At 49.1% G+C, this 27,758-nt stretch overlaps 1 protein-coding gene across 1 annotated transcript; it reads left to right on the forward strand.

Annotated features, from left to right (window-relative positions):
• Window positions 1–501: 501 nt before the first annotated feature.
• On the forward strand, window positions 502–22,268 carry LOC137225477 (interferon-induced GTP-binding protein Mx1-like). The gene is given in 14 exon segments (XM_067739535.1): window positions 502–581; window positions 783–905; window positions 4,415–4,492; window positions 5,746–5,871; window positions 10,212–10,403; window positions 11,624–11,698; window positions 11,700–11,763; window positions 12,511–12,665; window positions 13,302–13,438; window positions 15,210–15,422; window positions 18,206–18,284; window positions 18,631–18,753; window positions 19,163–19,304; window positions 21,652–22,268. Coding segments are annotated over 11 exon segments (1,581 nt in total). The 5' UTR covers window positions 502–581; window positions 783–905; window positions 4,415–4,492; window positions 5,746–5,766; the 3' UTR covers window positions 21,948–22,268.
• The last annotated feature ends 5,490 nt before the right edge of the window (window positions 22,269–27,758 follow it).

Consider the following 27,758-nt stretch of genomic DNA (forward strand, 5'->3'; position numbering starts at 1 on the left):
GTCCTGGGTCTTTGTGTGGCGTGAGGGATGTTCTTCCTAATAATAGGGGTCCTTGTAGGGAGGAGGCTTGTTGTCCGGGCTCGTTAGCTGAGCAAAGGGGAAGGGAGGTGCGGTGCCAGCTCCTTCCAAAGGGAAAGGTTACTGCCCCCCACAGGGCCCTCACTGGAAGGGCCACTTTTTGGTCCGCTTGACCCTGCCACCCCTTCCCTCCATCTTCCACCCACTTCCATCCTGAAGAAAGCAAATGAGCTAAACTCCAGGGAGGGCTTGAAGAAGATAAGGAGAATTGAGAAAGGAGGATGATGTGGGTCTGAGGGGGGAGGAAGAATTGGGGTGGGGAGCTGCCATGAGCTTAGAATGCGTAAGAATCCGTTTTGGTGCAGGAATGTTCCCAGTGAACCTACGGCAGGGTTTTAAGACACCCAGTTATCAAGCATCTGTTCAGAAGACCAGAGGTTTAAGGCACCGGCTAAGTTCAAAGCTAAGTTCAAAGCTACGTTCAGCTTTGGATGACTCGGGACTGTCAGAGCAGCGGTTCTCAAACCGTGCCAGAACCATCAGAAGGGCCGGATAAAGCTCAGGTAGCTGGGTCCTGCGCCCGAGAGTTTCTGATGCAGCAGGTCTGGGTGGGCGCCGAGAATCTGCATTTCCCGCAAGCTCCCAGGCATGCTGCTGGTGCGGGGACACACCTGGGGGGCCTCGAGGAGGCTGGGGGCGCGGGGCGCAGGGGCCGCCGGAGGCGCTGGTGCACTACGCATTACGTTTCGTTTCTAATCCCGCAGCCCTGGGAACGTGAGGGTTTCGTTTGCCCGCGGCCAGGGGCGGGCGGGGAGCGAGGGGCGGCGCTCGCGCTGCTTAAAGCAGAAGAGCGGCGGGCGCCTGGCGCCGGTCACTGCACGCGGACGGTAAGTGTCGCGCTCCTGGGTCTGGGCACCCTCCGCGGGCCAGAGGCCTCGGGGCATTTGGGCGGCTGGCTGGGAGTTGAGCGCTCCGGGCTGCGGGTATTGCGCAAGCTAGTAGTAGTAAAAACGATCATGATTATTAGTGATATTGACATGATAATGAATATGATGATGACGATAGTAGTAGTAATGGCGACGTTGGCTGGGCTGAGAGCACCGCTGATTCTACTTTCCTACCGACACGCTGCTGAGGCTCCTGCGTGATGCATCAAAAACAGTCCTCCACCCCCCAAACTGGCGGCTTTTCTGCCTGAGAAGGTGGGCACGTGGAGGGGATGGCGTCAAAGAGGGTCTCCGAGGGAGCCGGTTAAGAGGGGCGCACTGCAAAAATTTCACATCCACTGCTGCGTGACCTCCGAGCGCACCCCAAACGGCTGACCAAGCTTCATATATCAGTTTATATTTCCTGCTAAGGAGTGCAAACCAGACAAGTCAGCTGCCCGGGGGTTTCCTTGGAAGCGCCTGGACCAGGGGTCTTCACCAATCCTTCTGAATAGAGGGAGGTTGAAGCGGAGGGTCGCTGGGAGGTTTTGGGTGCCGGAGCCGCCCTATAGGAAGCAAGGGCTGGCCCGAGAGATGGGGCATACGCAGAAGTGCCCTGCGTGGAGGACCCTTAACCCAGGGGATGGAGAGTTGCCCAGGGTCTGCCTTCCTCGTAGCCTGTGCAGCCGGGTGCGACGGCGTGGAGCCGGCACACTTAGTCTTCAGGATGGAGGCAGGTAGGACAGCCCTGGGGGCTGACGGGAAACCCAGGCGCTGATGAGACCTGCGCCGCAGCCCTCCTCGCCCCGACCCCACCGCGGGTGACCGCAGAGCTGCGCGTGTGGGATCCTCGGAATCATTCAGTCCAATTTTAAATCAGGTTTTTGTCGGAAGTAAGGTCAAGTGATGTCAACCCTTCCCCCCACCTCCGCCTCAGCTGCCAAGTCCCCGGAAGACTCCTAAAATGTTCATGTCACCTTTCTATTTTAGAACAGAGCTGCTGGCCAGGAAGTTCCCCACCGGCCCGTGGACGTGCCCTCCCCCCGCCCCCCCCCCAGGTCCTTCACTTCTCTTCCGCCCACCTCCCGATACTCAGCTCATCTTGATTTGATAGCGAGACTTAGGTCTAAAGTACAAGATTTCAACCAAAGATTTTAACCTTTTAACCAAATTACTGAGTCTGCGCGTTTCTGCTCGCCCTGGGAGAGGCCAGAAAATTGGGAGATGAGGTGTTGGGCGTAAGGAATAAGGACTTTATTCGGAAAGCTGGGAGTCCGAGAAGACGGACGACCGATGACCTAGAGAACCCTCTTCCCGGGGTCTGGATGCTAGTTTCTTTCGTACAACAAAGAGCGGGGAGGTGAAGAGGTAAAGCAGAAAGGCCCTAAATTGTTGCAAATATCTCTGGATTTCAGCCTGACTGGAGGAGGGGGTGTGCTAATTTCTTCTTTCCTGCAGCCATACACAGGTGGGCTGGGTCAGAGTGTTTCCTGTGAGCTGAAAAGGTATTTTCATTTTACATTCAGGCTTGGGGGCCATGACGTTTACTTTAAGCTACAGGCGACATCTCTTTAATGATTAACTTGTAGCAAAAGGAATAGAATATAAAGGTTAAAAGTAAAAGAAACAGATCTAATATGGAGTCAGATTTGTTCTTCCCTATTACAATCATAAACAATGTAAATGTCAGTGAGTTTCTGGAAGGCAAAACACTTTGATGAGAAAAAGCAAATCTAAGTCCTGAGAGGGTTAACTGGACTGAATTATTTGGGCAGTTTGCAGACACTGAATCCGGTGTTTTCTTGAATTTGCTTGGTAGGTGGCCCTTATTTAGGGCTTAGGGGAGCCAATCCTCCCTCACATCCCTGCTCCTCTCTGCAGACTGGGCTGAGGAAGCTTTCCCACAAGGACAGAGCTCCCCTGGGCAACCCTTTGATCCCCTCCCCGCCCTCCACTGCAGGGATTCTCCAGTGACACTGGGGAATGGCATCTGGGTCTGGGAGACATAGGCAAACGCACTCTGGGAGATCTTAAGGGGGAGGGGGAGGTACCGCCAGCCAGCCACCCCCATGGACAGGGGGAACCTGAGTGGACAGACAGAATGGAAAGAACCCACAGCACCTGGGCAGTTTCTCCCCATCCCTCCCCTCCCCAACCTTTGGAGTGAGAGAAGAGCCTGGTGCAGTAACCCCACTACTGACCAGTGTGGGTGTGCAGGACTGGGGAGCTGGGAGCTGGAAAGGAGAGAGATTCCCAGTGCTGTGCCCGCCTCGAAGCTCCCTGCCATCTTGTCTGCAGACACAGGGTAGGGGTTAGACGTTTCATGAGCAGTTCGGGGCCGAGGGCTAAGGGTCACACGGCTTGACTCTAGCATGGCCAGAATGGGTGAATGCGTTCAGCTCAGTTTGACAAGTGCAGCCGGATGCTGAATGTGATGAATAAGTAAAACTGGTTTTTATTACTGAGATGGCTTTGCTCCTGAGATCCAAACTGATTTTCAAAGATGATCCAAGATAGGTACAAATAATTAAGATGTACAGACAAAAGTCACAAGATTTTGCTTTCAGGGAATGTCTTTTTTTTTTTTTTTTTTTTTGCGGTACGCGGGCCTCTCACTGTTGTGGCCTCTCCCGTTGCGGAGCACAGGCTCCGGACGCGCAGGCTCAGCGGCCATGGCTCACGGGCCCAGCCGCTCCGCGGCATGTGGGATCTTCCCGGACCGGGGCACGAACCCGTGTCCCCTGCATCGGCAGGCGGACTCTCAACCACTGCGCCACCAGGGAAGCCCTCAGGGAATGTCATTTGATGAAACAAACAGAGGAAGGGAATTTGTTCACAAAGAACCCACGGTCATGGGGTGGTAGCCCTGGGGACTAATGTGCCACCTGACTGGGTGCAGTAAGGTCAACTGAAGTTGTAGTCTCTAACATGGGGCCCCAGCTCCAGCCCGGGACCCCCTGGGCACACGAAGTCTTTCCAAAGGCATGAGGGTGGGTGGTGGTTAGGGAATAAATTTCCAGATTGCCAGATTCCATAAGGACTCTTTAAAATTGATCACCTTTCAAAATTGCTTTTCTCTCACTATACAATGAACAGAATGCATCCCTCTCCCCCCAGTACACTTTTTTTTTTAGCAAACTTGCCCTTTCAACTGCACCAGTATGGACCCAAAATCATATAGGCCTTGGGGTAGGGTCCCTTGAGAAGAAGCAAGAGCATCACAAAAAAAAAAAAAAAAGTGTTGATTCAGGCCGTACATCGACAGCAAGGCTCTGTGCCTTATCCATCTACCTTAGAGTTTAAATATTTAAAGTTTACAAAAAGGACTTAGGGAACTGTGAATCTCTTTCAAAGCACATCCCTCCCCCCTTCATTTGCACCATTCTCAGCAATGGGGAAGAAACTTGGTGAGCGCTATCATTTATTCGCCCGGGTTTTGGTCTAATTTGTATGTTTTGCCTGATTTCAAGGAGGTGTCGGAGAACAGCTCTGAATTTCTGCCGATGGGTCAACGTTACATTGTCAAGTAAAAGGAAGGTATATTGGAGGTAAGTAAGTGCTTTATATTTTTTATAACATTTATTTCAAGTCATAGGAGAAATATTTTCATTTACTTTTATCTAAGATTATTAGATGTGTAAATTTTAATATTTAGAGACTTATGGTCCCAGAAAAAAATTTTAATGAATTTCAAATATATGCATATGTATTTTCTGGGTGCAGACAAGTATGATAAGGTGGCCAATTAAATGCTTTCAAAAATAAAATGAGGGCTTCCCTGGTGGCGCAGTGGTTGGGAGTCTGCCTGCCGATGCAGGGGACACGGGTTCGTGCCCTGGTCCGGGAAGATCCCACATGCCGCAGAGTGGCTGGGCCCGTGAGCCATGGCCGCTGAGCCTGTGCGTCCGGAGCCTGTGCTCCGCAACGGGAGAGGCCACAACAGTGAGAGGCCCGCGTACCGCAAAAAAACAAACAAACAAAATAAATAAATAAATAAAATGAATGACTTTAAGATCCATTTAGGTGGGGGAAATGGAACAAAAATCTGAAGTCGGGGATCAAAAGGAACAGAGTAAAAGACTTGGAGTTCATTTTTTTTTTTTTTTTTTTTGCTGCGTTGGGTCTTCGTTTCTGTGCGAGGGCTTTCTCTGGTTGCAGCGAGCAGGGGCCACTCTTCATCGCGGTGCGCGGGCCTCTCACCGTCACGGCCTCTCCTATTGCGGAGCACAGGCTCCAGATGCGCAGGCTCAGTAGTTGTGGCTCATGGGCCCAGTTGCTCCGCGGCATGTGGGATCTTCCCAGACCAGGGTTCGAACCCGTGTCCCACTGCATTGGCAGGCAGATTCTCAACCACTGTGCCACCCGGGAAGCCCCTGGAGTTCATATTTTATAAAACACAGGTTTGGTGTTAAATTATCATAATATTTAGAATCCCTCATCTACACTGGAAAGAATTTTATAATAATTTTACTTTTAAATGTAAACTTAAAGATACACCAGAAATTTCATCCTTTGCCGCTATTTAAATTTATGGTGAAAAAAATTTTTGATGTTCAACCTACAATCATGATGGGAAATACAGAGTTTAAAAAAATCTTTGGAGATCCGGAAGCATATCCTTGAAGACCACTGAGCTGGTTGGGAGCATCTGTCCTCATCTGACACTTGGTTCCTTGGAGTTGTCCTGTCATTTCTTTCTGAGCTCCCACTGTGTCCCAGTGTGTCTCATGGTGGGTTTGGTTCCATGATTGAATGTACTCAGCTTCCGAATTGTGTTAATCCTGACCTACTTGGTTTTAAGCTGACCTGATAAAGGAAGAAGATGGTTCATTCTGACTTGAAAATCAAAGAACCCGATTCACCTTCTGCATCCAGTCATCTGTTACTAAATGGAAATGATGATCTGGTGGGGAAAAATGAGGAAACGGTAAGTTGATGCCTGAAAACCACTCTCCGTGTGGACATGAGCTGTGTCCACTTGCGGGCTGCCCACTGATACAGTGATGCCGTTGCTGCCCGGAGGTGCCCGCTTCCACATCTCTCTGAGGGCAGGACGTGGATACAAAGACTCTACTCATTCTGTTTGGGCCCTTCTTGCAGCCAAATGCAGACAGTGTCTTACCTTAGCTGATGCTGGTTGGGGTGCAATTTTGGTCTGGAAAACCAGGCAAGATGCTGATGGGCTAGTGTAGGAATTGGCCCCAGGCACTGGGCCCAAGGAGCCCTGTGTTATCACATGCACACATCATGGTTCAGTCTCGAGTTCAAACCTCTGAGGTGTCACTGTGACACCACCTCACGGTGAAGCCATGTGGTGTCTTTTCTCCTAGAATCGAGACATATTTTTGGTAGGAACCAGACTTGGCTTCTGGAATCAGCTCAACCTGAATTTGATTCCGGTGCTGACACTGGCAGCTGTGTGATCTTGGGTGGTTATTCTTCCCTCTAGAAGCCCGATTTTCCATCTGTGAAGTCGGAATAATGATAGTATTTACCTTGTGTGACTGTTGAGAAGAGGTAGAGGCCGGGCACTTAGGAAGAGCTCTGTTTATCGCTGTCACATGTTTCAACACAATGGATCTTCTGCGTCTTCCCAGTTGGCTCCATTTTCATAATCAATGTTTAACAATGTTTTAAACAATATTACAAACTACATTGGAGGACATAGAAAAATAAGAAGGTCCACCCATCTTTCCACCACCCTAATATAACTGTCGTCTCTCTCCTGGCTGTAACTGGCAGGGTAGAGGGCAGGAGGGACTCCCAGTGCTCAGACCCATGTGTTCGGATGTAGCGTCGCCTTTTTCGGCCAGGTTGAATAGGAGGTGTCTTATGACCCAGCAATTCCACTTCTAGGTGTAGACCTTGGTTCTTAGAGTGTGGTCCCCAGAGAAGCAGCATCAACATCCCCGGGGAAGTTTGACGTGGAAGTGATCACACTCACATATCCTTCCCCCAGACCTAGTGAACTAGAAATTTCAGGGACAGTGCCTACCATCTGTGTTCTAACAGACCCTCCAAGTGATTCTTCTTTGTGCTGAAGTTTGAGAAGCATTTTTCCACATTCATATAGCATTCTTTCTAAGCAAAACCAGAAACAGCACAAGTGCCCACGAGTAGTGGAATGCATACATAGATTGTGGTGTGCTCGTGCAGTACGATTCCATACAGCAGTGAAAAGGAACGAGCTAGAGTTCCAGGTATCAAGATGGCTGAGTCTAGAAAACAATGGTGTGGGAGTCCCCTGGTGGTCCAGTGGTTAGGGCTTGGCACTTACACTGCCGTGGCCCGGGTTCAACCCTGGTTGTGGAACTGAGATCCTGCAAGCCGAACGGCGTGGCCAAAAAAAACAAAACTAAAAATAGATAAACAATGGTGAACCCTAGAATCAAGTCACAGAAGAAATATACTGTATGATCCCATTTATATAAACATCCACAACAGGCAACCATAAGCCACGTATTGTTTAGGGAAAGATGCACGGGTGGTAAAACTGTAATGAAGAGGCAAGGACATCGTTATCACCAACCTGAGAACGGAAGAACCTTCCGGGGCTGAAGTGGTTTTAGGAGGAAGGTGCCTGGGGAGGGGTAGATTGAGTGTCTTAAGTACAGGGACTATGTGTTTTCTTAACCCAGGTGGTTGGTACATGCATTTTGACTAATTACTATTCATGTTTTGTAAACTCTCATGAATGGGTGGTATAAAGAAACGAAAACAGAAAGAACCCATAAGGAGGGCTAAGACTGAGGTCACTGATGTGTGTAAAGGTACAGCCAGGTGTGTGCACAGCCACCACGAGTCTTTCTGTGGGGAATTGTGCTCTGAACCTTTCTGAAGTGTTGTTATAGAGAAAAATTGCTCAGGACACTTGTTTAAAAAGGGCAAGGAAGATTTTATTCAAGACTATTGCAATAGGGGAGAGAGATTGCGCTCAATGTGGATACAAGGACAAATGGGGATTTATAGCCAGCGGGCAGGGTGGAGGACAGGAGGAAGAATTACCTAGAGGAACTAGGTTAGGATCAAGGGAGGTGAGGAAGGAACTGACTGGCTGTCAAAGCTGAGGAGATTCTGGATGAACTGGCTTAGCACGATTCTTTGATAAGTCTGGACTCAGTAGGTGAAGGAGAAGCCTAGAGGAGAAGGGGGCTCAAAGGAGCCCCGTTAAAGTTTGGCCAAGGGCATCCCTGTCAGTGTGTGTACCCTCTTCTCTGCTGAATCTTGTCAACATTTCCCACGTATGAAATGTTGCGCTCAGGCATTCTGTAAGGCAGTGGTTCTCATCTGGGGGCAGTTTTACCCTTTGGAACACCTGGCAATGTCTGAAGACATTTTGGTTGTCACAACTCAAAGTGACTAGTGAATAGAGGCCAAGGATGCTGCTACACCTCCTACAATGCACAGGACAGCCCGACCACAAAGGCTCATCTGGTCCAAACTATGAACACCTTCTCACGATGCTATAAAACAACTATTCCCGTAAAATTTAATTATATTATAAAGCATACACAAAAATAGGAATTAGAAAAAGGTAAAAGGTAAAATGATTTTTTCTTATTTTCTTCGCCACTGGGGTTGTTGGTTTTCTTGTTGTTGAGGTTTAGGCGTTCTTTATATATATATTCTGGGTACAAGTCCTTTGTCAGACATAAGCTTTGCAAACATTGTGCCTTGTCTTTCCATTCTCTTAACAGTCTCTTTTAAAGATTAGATGTTTTAAATTTTGATGACGTCCAATTTATGTGTTGGTTCTTTTATGGATTTTACTCTTGGGGCCATATCTAAGAAATCCTTGCCTAATCCATAGTCACAAAGATTTTCTCCTGTGTTTTCTTCTAGAAGTTCTATAGTTTTAGAGTTTGCATTTGGGTCTGTGTTCCACTGTGAGTTAATTTTTGTACATGGTGTTAAACATAGATTCAAGGTCATTTTTTTGCATATAGATGTTTAGTTATCCCAGTACCATTTGTTGAAGGAAAAGGCTACCTTTTTTCCACTGCATTCCCCTTGTACTTTGGTCAAAAAACAGTTGTTCACAAATGTATTGGTTTATTTCTAGACTATGTATTCTGTTCCATTCTCTTTCTCCATTTTTGCATCAGCATCACCTTGTTTTGGTTACTACAGCTTTATAGTAATTATGGAAATCAGGGAATGTTAGCCCTCCAACTCTGTTCTTTTTCAAAGTCATTTGACTGTTTTAGGAGTATTTAGACTATTTAGATTTTCTGTGATTGTTAATGTAATCGGGCTTGGAAAGATCATTTTGCTATTTGTTTTCTACTTGCCTTGCTTTTCATCTCCTCTTTCCTGTTTTCCTGCCTTCTTTTGAATTAATCAAGTTTTTTTATGATTCTGTTTTATCTCCTCCGTTGGCTTATTAAATGAAACTGTTTTAGGGAATATATTATGTGTCCTTAACTTATCAAGTTTACCTTCGAGTGCTAATATACTACTTCATGTATAAGAACCTTACGATAGAATGTGTCCATTTCTCCCCTCCCAGCCTTCATGCTATTTTATCATGATTTTTAATTTTATCAATATTTTAAACCCCACAATACATTGTTATTTCTGTTCAAATAGTCAAATATCTTTTAAAGATAATTAAGTAATAAAAAAGCATAGTGGTCACCATTTCTGGTGTAAATTCCTGGGTGTAGATTAAGAAGTCCATTCAATATAATCTTCCTTTGGCTTGAAGGACATCCTAAACATTTCCTGTAGTGCAGGTCTGCTGGTGATGAATTCATTCACTTTTGTACATCCGAAAAAGTCCTTATTCACTTTCATTATTTTAAAAGATATGTTTGCTGGGTAGAGAATTCTGGGTTGATGGTTTTTCTCAGCACTTTAAAAAGGTTGCTCCACTGTCTACTCACTTGTATAGCTTCTAGTGAGAAATGTGCTGTAAATCTCATCTTTGTTCTTCTGTACTTATCACATGTTATTTTCCGGCTGCTTTAAACATTTTGTCATTATCACTGGTTTTGAGCAATTTGACTATCATGTGCCTTGATGTAGTTTACTTTATGTTTCCTTTGCTCAGGATTCATCGAGCTTTTTGGATCTTTGGGCTAATAGTTTTCACCAAGCTTGGGAAAAATTTAGCTATTATTTCTTCAAGTATTTATTTCTGTTTTGCCCCCACTCTCTTTTGAGAACTCCAATCACCTGTATATATTAGGTTGATTGAAGTTGTCCATCTTTGATGGCATGTGACCTGCAGGCTATGATAGAGGTTTCCCACTCTACCTCTTCCAGGGGTCTGAGAACAACCTGTACAACCAGTATGAGGAGAAGGTACGGCCCTGCATTGACCTCATCGACTCCCTGCGGGCCCTGGGCGTGGAGCAGGGCCTGGCCCTGCCCACCATCGCTGTCACTGGGGACCAGAGCTCGGGCAAGAGCTCTGTGCTGGAGGCTCTGTCGGGGTTCGCCCTTCCCAGAGGCAGCGATAAGCTCTGCCGGGCCAGCCTCCTGCAAGCCACAAGGCATCCCGGGGACCAGTGGTTTAAGGGGAGGTCTCTGGGAAGGCCCCCAGGAGGGCAGCTCCCACAGGCCCTGGACAGCTGCCTAAGCACTTGCCCTGTATGTTAATCAGCTCAGGCTGCAGTAACAGAGGACCTCAGACTAGGAGCTTAAACAATAGAAATTTACTTCTCACAGTTCTGGAGTCTGGAAGCCCGAGATCAAGGTGTCAGCAGGGTTGGTTTCTCCTGAGGCCTGTGTCCTCGGCTTACACATGACCCTCTTCTCCTTGTGTCCTCACGTGGCCTTTTCTCTATATGCACCCATGTCTAGGATCTCTTCCTCTTTTTAGAAGGATGCCAGACATGTTGTTTAGGGCCCCACTCTTATGACCTCATTTAATGTTCATTACCTCTTTAAAGATAGACCCTATCTCCAAGTATAGTCACGTTGGGCATTAGGGGCTTCAACATATGAGTCTGACAGGGTGGCGGGGGGAGGAGACCCAATTCATAACATCCTCTCATCACAGGTTTAGTGTGGATGGTCCATAACCTACACTTGAGGAAGGTCTGAGTAAATGCATGTGGGTCCTCAGCCCTGAACACTGTGCACGTGGGTGTCCTTCCTGAGCCCCTTCCCAAGAGGTGACCCTCCATCTGGGAGGTGAGGATTGGTGCTCTGCTAAGTGGTGCTTTTTGAACCACCAGGCCAAGGATCAGTGAGGGCTCCAGGGAAGAAGGCACACCTGAGCTGGGTCTTGAAATACGGGTCAGATGTGAAGGCGGGTGGGATTTGGAAGAAGTTTACAGTAAGGGGACTGTGGTGAGGGGGCCTGGCGGGGGCAGTCCCCCTTCCTGATAGGAGTGGGGTGTGTGCACTGGGGGATGATGGAGGACATTTGCAGAAGTTTGGGGCTCCCCACTGTAGTTTGCCACCTGGGCTGATGGAAAACACTGGAGTGAAGCAGGGGGTCTAAAGAAGTGGCTTTCAAGCCAAACACCTCCTGAGACATACAGTCAAGATGCACATTCGTGAGTCACCCCAGATAGAATGTGTCGGAGTGTCAGAGGGTGAGACCAGAAAGTCTGCAGTTTTAACAGTCTCCCCAGATGATTGTATAGAAATTTGAGAACCACTGGTCTAAGACCACCATATAGGACTGTTAAGAGCAGCGTATAGAACTGATGGATAATGACCTCCTAGGTGTTGTTACAAGATGTCCTCTGGTGCTGAAACTGAAAACACTTGTGAATGAAGACGAGTGGAAAGGCAAAGTCAAGTTTCCGGGACAAAGAGACTGAGATTTCAGATGCTTCGCAGGTGGAAAAGGAAATCAGTGAAGGTAAGTGTCCCGTGTTTGTTTGTCATTGCCTATTTGGCTGTCTGGTCAACCAGGTGAAGTGGGTGGGGTCTGCCTGTCACCATTCCCACTCTCCCCTTTCTGGGCCTGTCCTGGTCCCTCGGGAACCCTCCCTTCCCTACATCCGGCCCCCAGCTTTCTTGTATTTTCTCTTCTTTTACTCTCATTAAGACCAGTGCTTTGGACAGAATCTGACCTCAGTAGTTTATTGTTTAGTATGTAAGTACGTACTTGAGTGTAGTGTGAATTTTGAAGCTTGTCTCCAAATATGGAGTATTGGCCCCTTATTCACAGACTTCCCCATCCCACAGATCTGATGGAAGAGGTATACGGGTATGGGACCAGGGAACCCCTTCACCTATTAACCTGGTAAAAGGGCATTCCAAAATGCTGACTGGGGCATCACTGAACCCTATTCAGAAATGGGGGTCCTTTTTCTCCAAGAGTGGGGTGCATGTCCTTGCATAACCCTGGTTTAGGCTAATTTATGGCAGGGCTCGGTAAATGCAGACCACAGAGATTACATCATCGATGTGAGACATCTGAAAAGAGAAACTTAACGCTTGGACTTACGAACGCACTTTCAGAATGGAACTCGTTCATATGTAGGGGACTCACTGCATGCCTCATCCGTGAATCACAGTGGGTGGAAGCAGCTTTCAGAGGATTCGCTGTAATGTGATATTCCATCCTAAGCTCTATTCTGTTTTTTTCCTTCCTCTTCTCTAGCCCAGGTTGCCATTGCTGGGGAAGGCACGGGAATCAGTCATGAGCTGATTAGTCTGGAAGTCACCTCCCCTCATGTCCCGGATCTGACCCTGATAGACCTTCCCGGCATCACCAGGATCGCTGTGGGCAATCAGCCAGCCGACATTGAATATCAGGTGAAACGTCAGGTTCCATCCTGGCCCGGGCCTTGTGAGGGTGGGGCTGCATTAGAGCATCAGTGAGTCCAGGACTGAGCTTGAAGAGTGGGCATTAGGAGGTGGGGAATTTGGAGAGTGTGATGGTCGAAATCTACTCCACCAAGTTGGGTGGAAGCTTCTGTGGAAAAAGGCAAACAGGCAAAGTTGGAAATGCATTTTATTTGTGTTTTATGTGGCGACTCGTTTGGGTCATAGTTACATTTTGTGCCATATCTCAACCAGCACGTATTAGGAAGGGGTTTTATGTGGGGAGCATAAGAGAGCATTAGAAGCAAGTCTAGATCAGTGAATCTCACTCTGTGGATTAAAGATTTAGGGAATAGGCCAGCAATTCTTTTGGCATCTTGTTTTTCATTGTGACTGTCAGATTTGAGGTCTTAGGAGATAGTTAAAGAGTTAAGACCTCACAGTTTTCCCTGTTTGAACCACAGAGAACTTAGTTCCTCTGCCTTGGGAAGTACCACCAGGCTTGTGTTGTGGGCTCGTTTCTCCATAGTTGCTTCTTTGGAGAAATACCTCTGGGACCTGGAGGGTCTGAAGCAAGTACAAGGTCAGGACCTGTCTCATCTCTCATACCCTCTCATTTTCTTACAGATCAAGTCTCTCATCAGGAATTACATCCTTAAGCAGGAGACCATCAACTTGGTGGTAGTCCCCGCTAATGTGGACATTGCCACCGTGGAGGCACTGCGCATGGCTCAGGAGGTGGACCTCCAAGGACAGGACCATAGGTAAGAAGACGGAAGAATCTAAAAATAGTAGGTGGCTTGATAGTGGAAAAGCATCGCTTGAATCCAGTGGGTGCTTCCTGGCACACACGCAAGATGAGAACCTTTTGAGAACATATTGAGGCCAGATGAAATGGGCCACATTTGACTCTTGTTGGCCATGCGTTGGCTTGTAATCCTTGTCTACCTGCTTATAAGAGGCATGGTGGGTTCAGGAGGTGAGGCAAAATCAGAAAGCAGTTATGTCAGTTGACAGTGCATTTGAGGTAGAACAACCCATGTGTCCCAGACAGATGAATGGATACGCAAAATGTGTTGTATCAATACAATGGAATAGTATTCAACCTTAAAAAGGAAGGACAGGGCTTCCCTGGTGGCGCAGTGGTTGGGAGTCCGCCTGCCGATGCAGGGGACACGGGTTCGTGCCCCGGTCCGGGAAGATCCCACATGCCGCGGAGCGGCTGGGCCCGTGAGCCATGGCCGCTGAGCCTGCGCGTCCGGAGCCTGTGCTCCTCAACGGGAGAGGCCACAACAGTGAGAGGCCCGCGTACCGCAAAAAAAAAAGGAAGGATATTCGGACACCTGCTACAATGTGGATGGATCTGGAAGACATTATGCTTAATGACATAAGCCAGGGCAGAAGGACAAATACTGTGTGATCCCACTTATATGAGGGATCTATAGTGGTCAAGTTCCTAGAGACAGGAAGTCAAACGGGGGGAAAGGGGGAAAGAAGAGTGGGTGTTCAGTGGTGACAGAGTCTCAGCTTGGGAGGAGTAAAAGGTTTTGGAGCTGGTTAGTGATCAAAGTTGCCCAACAACGTGGAAGTGCTTTATGCCCCTGCACTGTGCACCTAAAAATGGCTAAAATGGTAAATTTTATTTTTAAAAAATGCGTTTGGCTGTAAATAGCAGAGAACCCGAGTACAGTGGCTGAAACAAATGGCGATTTATTTTCACGCCTAACAAGAACTCTGGGCACAGGCTGCTTCCCTCGGGACCGCTGTTCAGTGACGCTGTCAGGACCCAGTCCCTTCCACCTTCTGCTCCACCATCCTTAGCTGCAGGCTCTCATTCTTTGCTTGTCCTGCTGCCTGTCGTGCCTGGGATGGGAATCTCTGGGCCAGGGCAGCAGCTACCAGTGGACACGGTAAACCTCAGGGTTAGTCCTGGGCTGGCTTCGCTGGACAGTCCCACAGGGCCCCGCACCCGAAGGGTCCACACCTGGTGTGATGCTCTGATGCTGCCATCTTGCAATACTCAACGTTTGAACAAGAGGCTCTGCGTTTCCATTTTGTAATGGGCCCCGCAAGTGATGTAACTGGTCCTGGCTGGACCAGTGTTCCTCCAAGTGTGAGCCAGGCCCCACCTGCACCAGAAATAATTGCAGAAGTTTTAGAAATGCAAGTCCCTCGATCCCACCAAACCTCCTGAATCAGAATCTCTGGGATGGGGCCTGAGATTCTGCATTTTAAGACCTACCTTAAGGTGTTTCAGATGCACAGGAAAGTTTGAGAGTGAACTCCTCCACTGGACAGAAAGAACACAAAAGGGCCATTACACTCTACTGTCTCTTTGGTGTGAGAGCTGAGATCTGGGTGATGTGAGCTTGGGGAGAACACAGGGACTGAGCCTCACACCTTCGCTCTGCAAGCCCTATTGTGTGCCCTCAAGCAGGGTGGGAGGAAACCAGGGGCCAGGGGACCTGCCTTCCCAGGGGCAGGAGCTGTCCTTACTTTTCGCTCTGCGAAGCTGTGACCATTCTCTAACCAAAGTGTCTGGGTCGCAGGAATCTTGACGAAGCCCGATCTGGTGGACAAAAGCACCGAAGACAAGGTAGTGGACGTGGTGAGAAACCTCGTCTTCCACCTGAAGAAGGGCTACATGATCGTCAAGTGCCGGGGGCAGCAGGACATCCAGCACCAGCTGAGCCTGACCAAGGCCCTGCAGAAGGAGCAGGACTTCTTTGGGAACCACGCCCATTTCAGGTAGGCGGGTGGTGTTTTCCGAGTGTGAACCAAAATTAAGGACCTCCGTCCTCACGGGGGAAAATGGATGTTGTCTGAGATCAGATTTTGAGAGTATCCATGTGTGTTTGTTCCTTGACAATGACCACGGAATTTGCCTGGAAGAAAAAAGGAGGAATTCACAAAGTACTGCAAAGAATAAATTTAAAACGTCAAAATAAGGCAGAGGTTTTTGCAATAACTGAAATAGTATGGTTCTGGAACCGGAATATAAACGTAAGTGAAACAGGATAGAAACAAAGTAGAAAACCCAGAAATAAGACTCAGATACATATATTTGGTCTATGATGAATGTGGCAATTCAAATCCCTGGGCTATGTCTGTTGGATCATCCATCAGTGGCATTGAGATAATTGTTTAATATTTGGGAAAAAATTAAATTGTGACCTTACTTAACATGGGATACCCAAATATAATATCAGTTGAAGTTTAAAATTAAGTACAAGAAAGGCACCATAAGCGTCCCAGAAGAAAATATAGATGGAGAATTTATAATCCCAGCATAAAAGTCTTTCTAACCCTAATGCCAAAAATGACATTTTTAAAAAAGGAAAAGACTGATAAATTGGTTAGATTTGAAACAATGAGAAGATGTAGAGTTGGTGGGAAAGGAGGGGCGTGGACCTTCACCTCTGCTGCTGGGAATGTGTGCTGAGGTCACATGCGAACCGGTCTGCATAGGTGCGTGTCCGAGGTTGAGTTCCAGTTCTAGGAATTCCACCCAGGAAAGTAATCAGAGATGTATCCACTAATGTTGGCTAAAGGATATTCAGCACAGGTTTGTTTTTTGTTTAAATTTTTATTAGAGTATAGTTGCTTTACAATGTTGTGTTAGTTTCAGGTGTACAACAAAGTGAATCAGGTATACATATATCCACTCTTTTTTAGATTCTTTTCCCATATAGGTCATTACAGAGTATTGAGTAGAGTTCCCTGTGCTATACAGTAGGTCTTCATTCATTATCTATTTTATACATAGTAATGTGTATATGTCAATCCCAATCTCCCAGTTCATCCCAACCCCCCCTTCCCCCTTGGTATCCATAAGTTTGTTCTCTACATCTGTGTCTCTATTTCTACTTTGCAAATAAGTTCATCTGTACCATTTTTCTAGATTCCACATATAAGCAATATTATACAATATTTTTTTTTACAGATTTGTTTTTTGTTTTTTGCAGTACGCAGGCCTCTCACTGCCGTGGCCTCTCCCGTTGCGGAGCACAGGCTCCGGACGCGCAGGCTCAGCAGCCATGGCTCACGGGCCCAGCCGCTCCGCGGCATGTGGGATCCTCCCGGACCGGGACACGAACCCACGTCCCCTGCATCGGTAGGCGGACTCTCAACCACTGCGCCACCAGGGAAGCCCACAGATTTGTTTTTAATTGTGAAAATTTGGAATCTAAATGTTGAAAATCATGGGATTTATATAAATGAACCAGAATAAGAGATCACAGCATTGGCAACCATTAGACTGCTGTGCAATGAGATGCCAATGAAAAGGAGCTTATAAGATGTGGAGAAAAAAGTGACACAGTCACTGAGATCCCTTGTATGCACACATGTGTATGCAGGTGGAGACCCATGTCCTTCGTAAACGTTATCACATTTGATGCTCCCAGAAGCCTGCAGAGACGTATAATTCAGAGGAGATAATTGTACACCTGTGCTCATAGCAGCATTGTTCACAATAGCTAAAGCATGGAAGCAACCTGAGTGTCCACTGATAGATGAATGGGATAAACAGAATGTGGTCCGTCCATACAGTGGAATAGCATTCGGCCTCAGAAAGGAAGGAAATTCTAGCACATGTTGTAACACGGATGAACCTTGAGGACGTTATGCTCGGTGAAATAAGCCAGTCAGAAAAAGACAAACACTGTATGATTCCACATGTACGAGGCCCCTAGAAGAGTCACAGTCATAGAGACAGGGCCTGGGGGGAGGGGGAGGGGGAGACGTTTAATGCGGACAGAGTCTCATTTGGGGAAGATGGGATAGTTCTGGAGGTGGATGGTGGTGATGGACGCACAGCAACGTAATTGTACTTAATACCACTGAATGTGGGCTTACAAACGACCGAAATGGTGAATTTTATGTTATGTATATTTTACAATTTTAAAAATTGACAGGTGTGGACACTGAAACTTAGGTACGAGTGTACTCTTGCAAAGAGGTGTGTGGACTCATGCTTCCTGGCCGCCCTTCATCCTAAAAAGTCCCTTAAAATATAGAATATCATGTAATAACTCACCCTGCAAACACATATTTGGAAAGAGTGCCAGAAGGGCTTGGCTTCCTTCCTCCAACCAGCCCATGGTTTAAGTTCTCCTCTTGGGGAAGGGTGGGTCCCCCAGTTCAGGGTTCATCCGTAAACCTGTGTCAGTATATTTTCACGAGGCTCGATACTGACGTGCATCACGTATATAGAAGGGTATGTGCACGTTATGAAAACGTATCTAGAGGTGACTGTATATTTTTATAAAGACCATTTCTATAGTCAGATGTCATGAGACACAATATATCAGCTGGCAGGACCATTCTATACCATTTTTGAAATACCTAACGTTACTGAAATTCAGTCAACTCTATGCGATCCAATTCTGAACGTTTGTTGGGGACCAGATGCAGGACATCCCATCCAGTGGGAAGTAACTGGATTTGCCTTGGCTTTCCCTAGCAGCAGAGAGCCGACTTGCATTTTCTGGCTAGACCCAGATGGACACGTACGTTGTCTTCTCTCACAGGGATCTTCTGGAGGAAGGAAGGGCCACGGTCCCGTGCCTGGCCGAAAGACTGACCACTGAACTCATCATGCACATCTGTGTAAGTACTTGCAAAGCTGTCCAATCTCTGAATAGAATCCTGCAGACACAAAGCTTAACCGTGTCGGCTAACAAACGTCAGCACACGTGGATCTCCTGTGCATCTCGTGAAGATGCCGGCTCAGATTCAGGGGGTCTGGATGTGGCCCGGGATTCTCCCAGGTGGTGTGGATGTTGCCTGTCAGAGGACCACAGGTTGAGTGGGATGCTCATAAACTATCCACTTGGCCTAATTACTAAGTAGCATCTTATGAGCACTGGACTAACTCTTCCTTTCCCGTCATCGCCAAACTTGACTCATTCCCTCTTCATATTTATGGCTTTCCATTGTTTTCTATTTTCCTCAGAAATCTCTGCCCCTGTTAGAAAATCAGATAAAGGAGAGTCACCAGAGAATAACAGAGGAGCTACAGAAGTATGGCTCAGATATCCCGGAAGACGCAAGTGGGAAGATGTTCTCTCTGATAGATGTGAGTGTTGCCAGGGGCACCAAGCCGGAGAGTCGCACGTCACTGTCTACAAAGGGATTGTGCGTGGGCCTTGTGCACATCTCTCTTCACTCCCCTAAAGCTGATCCGGACTCCTTCTGGCCACTTAGCACCAGAAAGGGGCTGGGGTTGGAGGATGGTGGGCAGGGAGTGGCAGGCCATCCCATTCACAGCATCGGCTCTTCCTCAAGCGTGCTCACCCGAGACCCCCGGGCAGTGAGGGGAGTTTGGGGTTGTCTGCTGCCAAAACCTCTTCTCTCCTGTCCTCCCACCCAGGCCCGTAAGGCAGCAGAGAAGGGCTCGCCCACCCTCTGCATGCATGCGACCGCCAAACTACTTTGCTTGTATTTGGAATATCTCCGCTGATACGTAACGTTTTTCTTCTTGGCAGAAAATTGATGCATTTAATAAAGAGATCACTAATATAATAGAAGGGGAAGAATTCGTGAGAGAGTATGACTCCCGGCTGTTTAACAAAATGCGAACCGAGTTCTACAGATGGAGTATTGTGGTTGCAAACAGTTTCCAGAAAGGTGAGTCCAAGGCACCATGGGAAACCCTGCAAGTCAAGCTGAGTCCAGGGCTGGGGGGCTGGGTGATGCAGTCGGTGAAGGACGCCCAGAGTAAGGAGTTAGTGGCGTGAAAGCCACATGTGCTGTTTCAGATCCCTGAACTCTGGCCAGCAAGTGTCTAGTACTGATTTCAGAGGACACCTAGAGAGAAAATACAGATTCATTGGCCCATATCAGTCACGACTCTCAGAAGAATCAGCCCTCCCTCAACAGTGAGCAAGTCGACATATCATGTGTGTCACACTCTTTTTGTTCCCAACGGTGCTGCCCCTGAAATAACCCAGTTTGATCTTTGTTAACCCACCAAGGCCTTGAAGCCTGACGTGTCTCGTAATGGATCTTACAGTTGCGGTGATGAAAAGAAAATACAACGGAGAGGTCCAGGGGAGCTGATTTTCACTACTCAGAAATTTCCTCTCAGCTCCCAAGAGATGGTCTCATGCCAACGTGGCCCTTCTGTGTGATTCTCTGTGTGGCCCGCCACCTCAGCTCCCCCACACGCACTTGGTCAGGAAGAACTCTGCACCAGCCCTGCTCACTGGGCTACTGTGCTCACCAGGGAGCTCCCCGGCAGGAAAGGCTTTCCCTCTCCTTCCCTGTCTGACCTGTGCTGCTCCCCTCCCCCTATGTGGCTCTGCCTGGCCGCCCCTGCTTCTGTTACACGGGGGTCACAGGCTGAACATTACCCATCTCCTACTTCACCAAAACTAGGGATGATTTGAATGATCTCCAGGACAATGGGAAAATGACTTTTGCAGCCGTGTTCATACCAGACTCTCAAAAGCTGTTTGGGTGTGTGGTTTTGCCAGTCAGACAGACCAGCCCTTCCTTTCAGCTGGTGTCCATTCTCCAACATCAGACGTTGGTTTCTTGGCCCCAGCATCCCCCTGGAATGCCTTCATCTGCCTGTCCCTTCTCTCCCGCCCTGCATTGGTGACACTGGCGGTCCCATCCCTCGCCTGCCCTCATCCTGGGGCACGGAGCATGTGTTCCAGCTCCAGCTCACTGATTCCCTCCACGCACATACCCTGAGTGCTTGCTCCACTCCTGCCATCTTTATAAACTTTTGTTTTTAGCTCATGTAATCTTTTCAGCCCTCCCATGAGGCCAGGTGCTCATACTATAGAGAAGGGAAGTGAAGCACGGAGAGGTTGCAGAACTTGCTGCAGTACCAGTATATATCAGCTTGTTGAGAGATCAACTTATCTCAGGAAAGAGAAACTTTGCACTAGCAGGTGGGGTGTGGTGACATTACCCAACTCAGGTTCTGCTTCTCATTGCTCAAGAATCCAGTACTGAGAGACAAGTATTGGGTAAAATGAGAGACAGCTTTACTCAGGAAGCCGGCAATCCTGGGGAGAAGGTGGACTCATGGCCCAAAGAACCAATTCCCCATTTTCCAGGTTTTGTTTGGAGATTCTGTAGGGAAAAGAGGAAGGGTCAACATGCTAAAGAGGTGCGTGATGAGCTCGTGGACATTCCTCTGATTGGTTGGTGGTGAGGTCGCCAAGGGTCAACATCCTCAACCCTCTGGTTCCAACTGATCTGGGGGCTACGTGATTGTGGGCAGCCTATGATTAACTTCTTTTACGTGGCGGGGGTTTTAGTCTCTGTAAAGCAGCTCAGAGGACATGGCGCAAAATACTGTCTGTAGCCCTTGAGGGGGGACTAAAGGTCCTTGACTTAGTTTAATGGCTAAACGATTATTCTTTTGTTTGGCTTGACTATTCTCCTTTGTGGCTGCCTTTTTTCATTTCTCTGATTAAATTTATCCTTTGGATACATTTTCTTTTTTTAGAGACAAAGGGAAAGCAGAGGACATGGGTGGGGTGAGGAGGGGATATTGTCCCAGGACCCCACTGGGTCCTGCTGAGTTACAGAGAGGGAGAAAGGAAGGTTGAAACGAACTTTCAACGTGCCCAGAACTCAGAGAGCTCCCTTCTGTGGTTTTTGATAGCCCAGCTCCTTTTCTGCTAAATAATTTTAGCTTTGATTTAAAAAAAAAAAGGTTATAAAATCTTCGGGGCAGAGTTTTTGTACTCAGTCTGCCCATTAACCTTTTTAGAGCGCATTGCATCAGAAGTAAGCATTTAGTGATCAGGAGAGGCTGGTGGGAGCCCAGGCTTGGGGTTGGCCCCCGACGCGGTGCCGCCTGGAGCACAGAGGACGAGGGTGCCTTTGGAACCCAGGTGGGGAGCTTTTGCACCCGCCAGGTCTCGTCCATGCCGGGGGCTCCTCGGTGACGTCAGGGTCTCCTGGCGGCCGCAGCCCCTCACCCTCCTGTGAACTGCCCCTCCCTTCTTGCCAGGAGGTCAGCACCCGCATCTCCAGCCACACCCCCTTGACCATCCAGTTCTTCATGCTCAAGACGTTCGGCCAGCTGCGGAAGGGCATGCCGCAGCTGCTGCAGAACAAGGACAAGTACGACAGGCTGCTGGAGCGCAGCGACACCAGCGACAGGAGGAAGCTCCCGAGGGAGCCGCTGCAGCGGCTGACCCGGGCTCGGCTCGCCAAGTTCCCCGGCTGAACCCGCCCTCCGCCCCTCCCCGGGGTCTCCAGGGAGCCGGCGACCGACAACTTTCTCTGCCAGCCTCGCGTCATTAGCTGATCATTCCACAGTTGCGCCAGTGGTTAGTAGTCAGACTGTAGCCGTCATCCCTGCTGTTAGTGGATGACGACCTAGTAAGAAGCTGTGATGGGCACGCTGGCTTCGGGCATAAAGTGATTTACACAGATGGTCCACGGCTGCCCTGTGCTCTCTGCATCACTTCATCAGTTACCGATGCCCACACAGCATCCTAAGAGGGTCATTCCGGTTTCTGTAGTGGCCTTTCACACCCGACGTTTTAGGGGCATTAGTGCCACGTGTGTGAATGCACACAGAAGCCTATTTCTTTGATTTGTAATAAACTCGTTTCGACCAGACATTTCTCTGACACCTTCTTTATCTGGGGGGGAGAAGTCTGACAGTGACAGCAGGCGGGAACGCTTGGAGCAGTCGGTGGGCACTACCGCTTCCCTCGGTGCTGGATCAGGTCACAGCGAACAGTTGAACAGAGGAATGTGGTTGGTTATTGATGAGGGGCTGAAGGGAAATGGGGAATACAGTTAAAGAAATGGAACAGAATGTGAAGCAATCGGCATTCGTTGTGTATAACGTGTGCTGATCAAGTGTCCAGTCTGCTTAATCGCTGGCCACCTGGCATGAGGCTGACAGGTAAACAGCCCACGTCCAGAGAAGTCACTGCCCAGCCAGCGGGGTTGTACAGGCCAGTGCAGGTCTGGGGGGCAGAGAAGGTGGACCGTTAACCGTGAATTGGCCAGAAGGAGCACAGCACGGTCCTGAGTGTCCTTGGACTGGGCAGGGCTGGGGGTGCACTCAGAAACCCCGCCAGGAAGGGAGTGGCTATCTCACGAGCTGTCCACTCCCAGGCCCAGTGGGACAACCGCTTGTTGTTGGGGGGAGGGGGGTGAACTAGCTACACTGTCCCCTCCCACCCAGCCCCCACCGTACCCGCACCCCCATCCCAGGGCCCTTCTGACACTCAGGACTCCGTGATCCTCATTGCTTTGGGACAATATGCGAATTCATGTACGAGAGGGGATGCTCTGGATACTTGGAGGCTGGCGCCCCCTCGTGGCTGGACTGAGTAACTGCTCCAATACCAACAAGGGACCAGAATCAGAGGTGTTCGTGTTGCCAAGGGTTCTTCTTTGCTGTCGCTACGGTTTTCCTGGCGATTCCTAGACTGAGTGGAGGAAGAAAACTGATAGTACGTGCTCCAGAGAACGGGAATTTCCCCAGGGAGCAAGCCCGCTGGGGACTCACAAGGTACTCATAATCACTTTCCTGTTACCCCGAAAGAACAGACGTCCAGGAATCCCTCAGGCCTGTTCCGACCAGCCATCGATAGGGGAGAAGTGCACTGTCTCTCCTCTCACCTGCTCAGGACTCAGGGAGAGACAGCCCTGGAGTTCACTCTGTGTGATTCCTTCACTCAGAGGGCGGAGAGGCTCAGGCAAAGGGTTGAACTGCCCCCGCCATTCTCCTTCTCACATCTCCCATCTCCACCCATGAGGGGCGGCACCCGGATCAGAACCTGCCTCTCCAGGGTCTGCTGCCTGCTGTACAGCATCGGCCTGAAGGTCCATCAACGTGTGCAGAATGTGCTAGAATAGCAGTGATGCCCACTCACGGTCCCTCACTCCAGGCAAGCCTGGGCTTCAGCTGATCCCATAGGATGGGGCTGAGTCTGGAGCAGAGCAAGGAGAGGGGCCAGATCACGTTGAACTGACCAAAGTAGGAGGCCTCATTTTTCCAGAATGCAGGGTCTGCAGGTGCTTACTAAATGCTGTGAGGGGTGGAGTGGGCATAGGAGATGCTGGGCACTTGTCCAAATGACTTGCCGGATGCCTGACTATTTTCTAAGATGCTATGGAAGACCTCCCTTTATTTCTCTCCTTCTGGAGCAGAAAGCAAAGACGAAAGCAGCCAGCCAGCCAGAAAAGGCCCCGTGGTCAGTTTTTGTTTGGGAGGAAAGGAATCCAGTCCCAGGGACAAATCGTCTGCCAGGTAGCCATAAAAGCAGCAAAAGGGGCACTGACCTTGAATCCACTCACCTTCAGTGGATTCAAATGGATCAGTGGATTTTCAGGGGATTGTAAGATCAGGTTCTTTAATCACAGCAACGCCCATGTTTATGGGGTTAATTCATTTAAAATGAGGTAGCTGGTTCAACAGTGAATCTTTTAAGTGTCACTTTGGAAGTAGCATACATTGCAGCCCTTAAAACACTGGGGGCGCTGGGAGAAGAGCTCTGGCCCATGCCACATCACCTTCTCTGCGTCCAAAGCAGCAAAGGATTTGACTTCAACCAGGGGTGTGTGTGTGTGTGTCTCTTTACACAGTCAGGTTCCAGGGTGAAGCCTTGGCCATAAGGAAAAAGTCTCTGAAATCAGAGCCAGGTCAGGGAAACCACAGGAGAACCAGAGAGAAGGAGCTGAGAACAGGCCAGGGACCCGAGTTTAAGGTAGGACTGTACCCCGACCTCCATAACAGCTCAGCAAGAAGCGAATCAAAGTTCATTCATTTTCCACGCTGCGAACTCACCCTGCCCCAGCTGCAGGAAGCCACAAGACGATCAACACAGATTCCACACTTTCCTTAATACTCATTTCCACTTTAATTAGTATTTTGGGTTCATTTATATTGAGCAAATCGAACCTATGTCTTTTATAAAGGTTTAAGTACAAACATATCAATGTTTTCAGTGTTCTGGCTGGACTTTTTAGGTGAAATCAGCTTCATCCAGAAGTAAAACCATTCACGAGGGGACTCCAAAATGAAAAGTGTGACTGGAAAGCATGTCAGCTGCCTTGCCCACATGGACGTTTTCAGGTATACAGTCTTTATTATTTGCAGATCCCTTATGGGTGGGTTCACCAACTTGCTTTTAAAATTTATTGGTTCCCCGCAAAATCAACACTTGCGGACAGGGGCAGAGGGGCAAGACATTTGAGCTGCTGAATGCGTTTCAGCTCAGACTGTAAAGAAGTATCATTTTCAGTCTATTTAGTGCGGTGTTTTTTTAGCATTTTTATACTTTGGGCTGGTGATTTCACTGTTGAAATGGCCCCAAGCAGAGTGGGAAAGAGCTGTCTGGTGTGCTAAGTGCAGGAAGGCTGGGCTGTGCCCTACGGAGAAGCGGCCTTCAGGAGTGAGTGTTTTAGGGCTGTGGGCCGTAAGTTCAATGTTAACAAATGAATAATATATACCCATAAGGTGTCTTTAAACAAACACATACCGAACAAGGTTATGCAGTGATGGGTTGACAAAGACAGGTGGCTGGCAGGCATCTGCCCCTATTTGTCCCTTAGGAGCCATGATTCAATATTCACTAATTCAAGGTTCGCGATGACGTTGTACAACATAATTGCCACGAGTAACAAGAATCAACTGTATTTTTTTTTTTTTTTGCGGTACGCAGGCCTCTCACTGCTGTGGCCTCTCCCGTTGCGGAGCACAGGCTCCGGACGCGCAGGCTCAGCGGCCATGGCTCACGGGCCCATCCGCTCTGCGGCATGTGGGATCTTCCCAGACCGGAGCACGAACCCGTGTCCCCTGCATCGGCAGGCGGACTCTCAACCACTGCGCCACCAGGGAAGCCCTCAACTGTATTTTTGAATGTTATCTAACAAAAACATGTGCTTTCTTTTCTTTTTCAATTACAAGTTTTTCCATAATTTTAACGCAAATTGACATGATGAAGACAACGGCCAGTTGTTTTCTCCAATCACCTGTTACCTGTTGGGACCTGCTGGATTTGGGGAATTTGAAGAATGAGAATGGATTTTTGTTCCAGGCAGGAAAACATTTACCTAAGCTCCGTCTCCCACCTGTGGCCACAATGCCAGGGACGGAGATGCTTGTTAGTTAAGGAAGCAGTTCTGCCACCGTGAGCTCGTGGGGATTTTAGGAAGACAGCTTTAGGGGAAGAGACGCTAGACTCATGTTTGAGGAGGCAGGTTCTGAAAACTCTTGGGACACTGGGCAGAGAGTTCTAGAAGAGAGTTGGGTCTCGGGGTCTGAATCTGGGAGAAGTGGGAGGTACAAGTGATTCCCTCCCCCTCCCCGCCCCGCCGCTTCAGACCCAGCCCCTCGCCCCCAGCCTCAGACCCACCCCACCACGCAGCAGCTGCTCCAACATCCCGGCCCTACAAAGTAACGCAGATTGGCTCACGGTGGCCACACAGATCTCCAGAGCCTCAACACGTTTGGAAAAAGAATGTATAATTTATTTGTACAATTTTTCACACTTGAATTTTACAATTTAAAAAAGATACAAAACAGAAGACAAACAGTGATCACATAAATTAAGAGAAGCACTAAAGAAGGAACGCCTTCTCACCATGACAATGCTTTTTAAAATCCGCCTCGGGGAGCAGGCGCGTCCGGATGGTCCCTGCGGTTGCTGCCGGCCAAGCATCCTGCGAGCGGATCGTACAGCCTTCCGTTCCAAGGTTAAGTCCTAGCACAGAATCACTCAATTTGTTCTTGGAAACACCAGCGTGTCTGAGAGGGTGCAGAACCTCACGGCCCTGCGTTTATGCTTCACACTTGGCAACTGAAACGTGACCTTCCCTCCAGGGAAACTTTAGGGGCTGGAAGGGGTCACAGGGAGTCCAACACACACCTCTCTCTTCTTTGTCACAAGCACAGGTGCTGTGCATGTCACTTACAGAGCATTCAATTCGGAGCCAGCAACTCAAGTCCGCTGCTGTTCACACAGGCAAAGACAACAGTAGTTTCAGAGTCAGGGGTAGAACTACTTAGAGGATCACGGCCCAGATTCCATGAGCACTGAGGTAGTAACATGTCGAAAGTTTACAGGAAACAGTGTATCTTTAATCAGCATCCCTGATTGCCCTGGGTCACCTCAATTTCCACGTGATTAGCAGACCTTAAGAGGGTCAGCAGACACCCCACTCGGGGTGGGACCACAGTAGGGGGTGGGGCGTAGCACAGTCTCCAAGGAGAGGGACAGGGAGAAGACACGGAGTAAGGCTGGTCTCCCTGGACAGCGCCCCACCCAACAGGCAGGGGCCCCCTGCCCCGGCAGTGCTCAGCACTGAACACATCTGCTCCGTCTACACCCTCACCACCGCCCAAGAAGGAAAAAAGGTTTCAGTGCCCTGACAAGTGGCTATCAAGTCATCACCCATGAAGGGCTGGTCCCTTTATTTCCAGCCACCTTCCAGGGCTGCTAAAAAGGCACTAAAAAATGATCAGCAAAAATCCCTCGTGGGGAGACAGGCCCCGGGGCTGCCCCAAGTGGCCCGCACTGGTGATGGCCCCAGAGGGTGGCCCCTGCAGTTTCTACCTGGCTCCCTCCCTTCCCATCTCAAGCCGTCCAGCAGCTGAGAAGTCACCAGCCCCATGTGCATACAAGAGGGGCCCCTGGAACGGGGCTTGGAAGGGAGGTCCCCGTGGGACAGACCCCAGCCCTCTGCCTGCACTGGCCCTGCATGCCCACACCCAGCTGGGCCTCCCCTGTCGGACGAGGGGCGCGGCAGTGTACACCCGGGGTGGGGGAGGCCGTGTGGCCTGCAGAGAACTGTGGAGCGTGCCAAAGACAGACAGGTTCACTATTTAATAAAAACGAAAGGACCTGGGAATCATTTCTAAAAATACATCATGCACAGGGATTAAAAATCAGCCCCTTCGGGCTTCCCTGGTGGCGCAGTGGTTGAGAGTCCGCCTGCCGATGCAGGGGACACGGGTTCGTGCCCCAGTCCGGGAAGATCCCACATGCCGCAGAGCGGATGGGCCCGTGAGCCATGGCCGCTGAGCCTGCGCGTCCGGAGCCTGTGCTCCGCAACGGGAGAGGACACAGCAGTGAGAGGCCCGCGTACCGC

This window comes from Pseudorca crassidens, chromosome 5 (genome assembly GCF_039906515.1).
Source record: "Pseudorca crassidens isolate mPseCra1 chromosome 5, mPseCra1.hap1, whole genome shotgun sequence".
Taxonomy (NCBI): Eukaryota; Metazoa; Chordata; class Mammalia; order Artiodactyla; family Delphinidae; genus Pseudorca; species Pseudorca crassidens.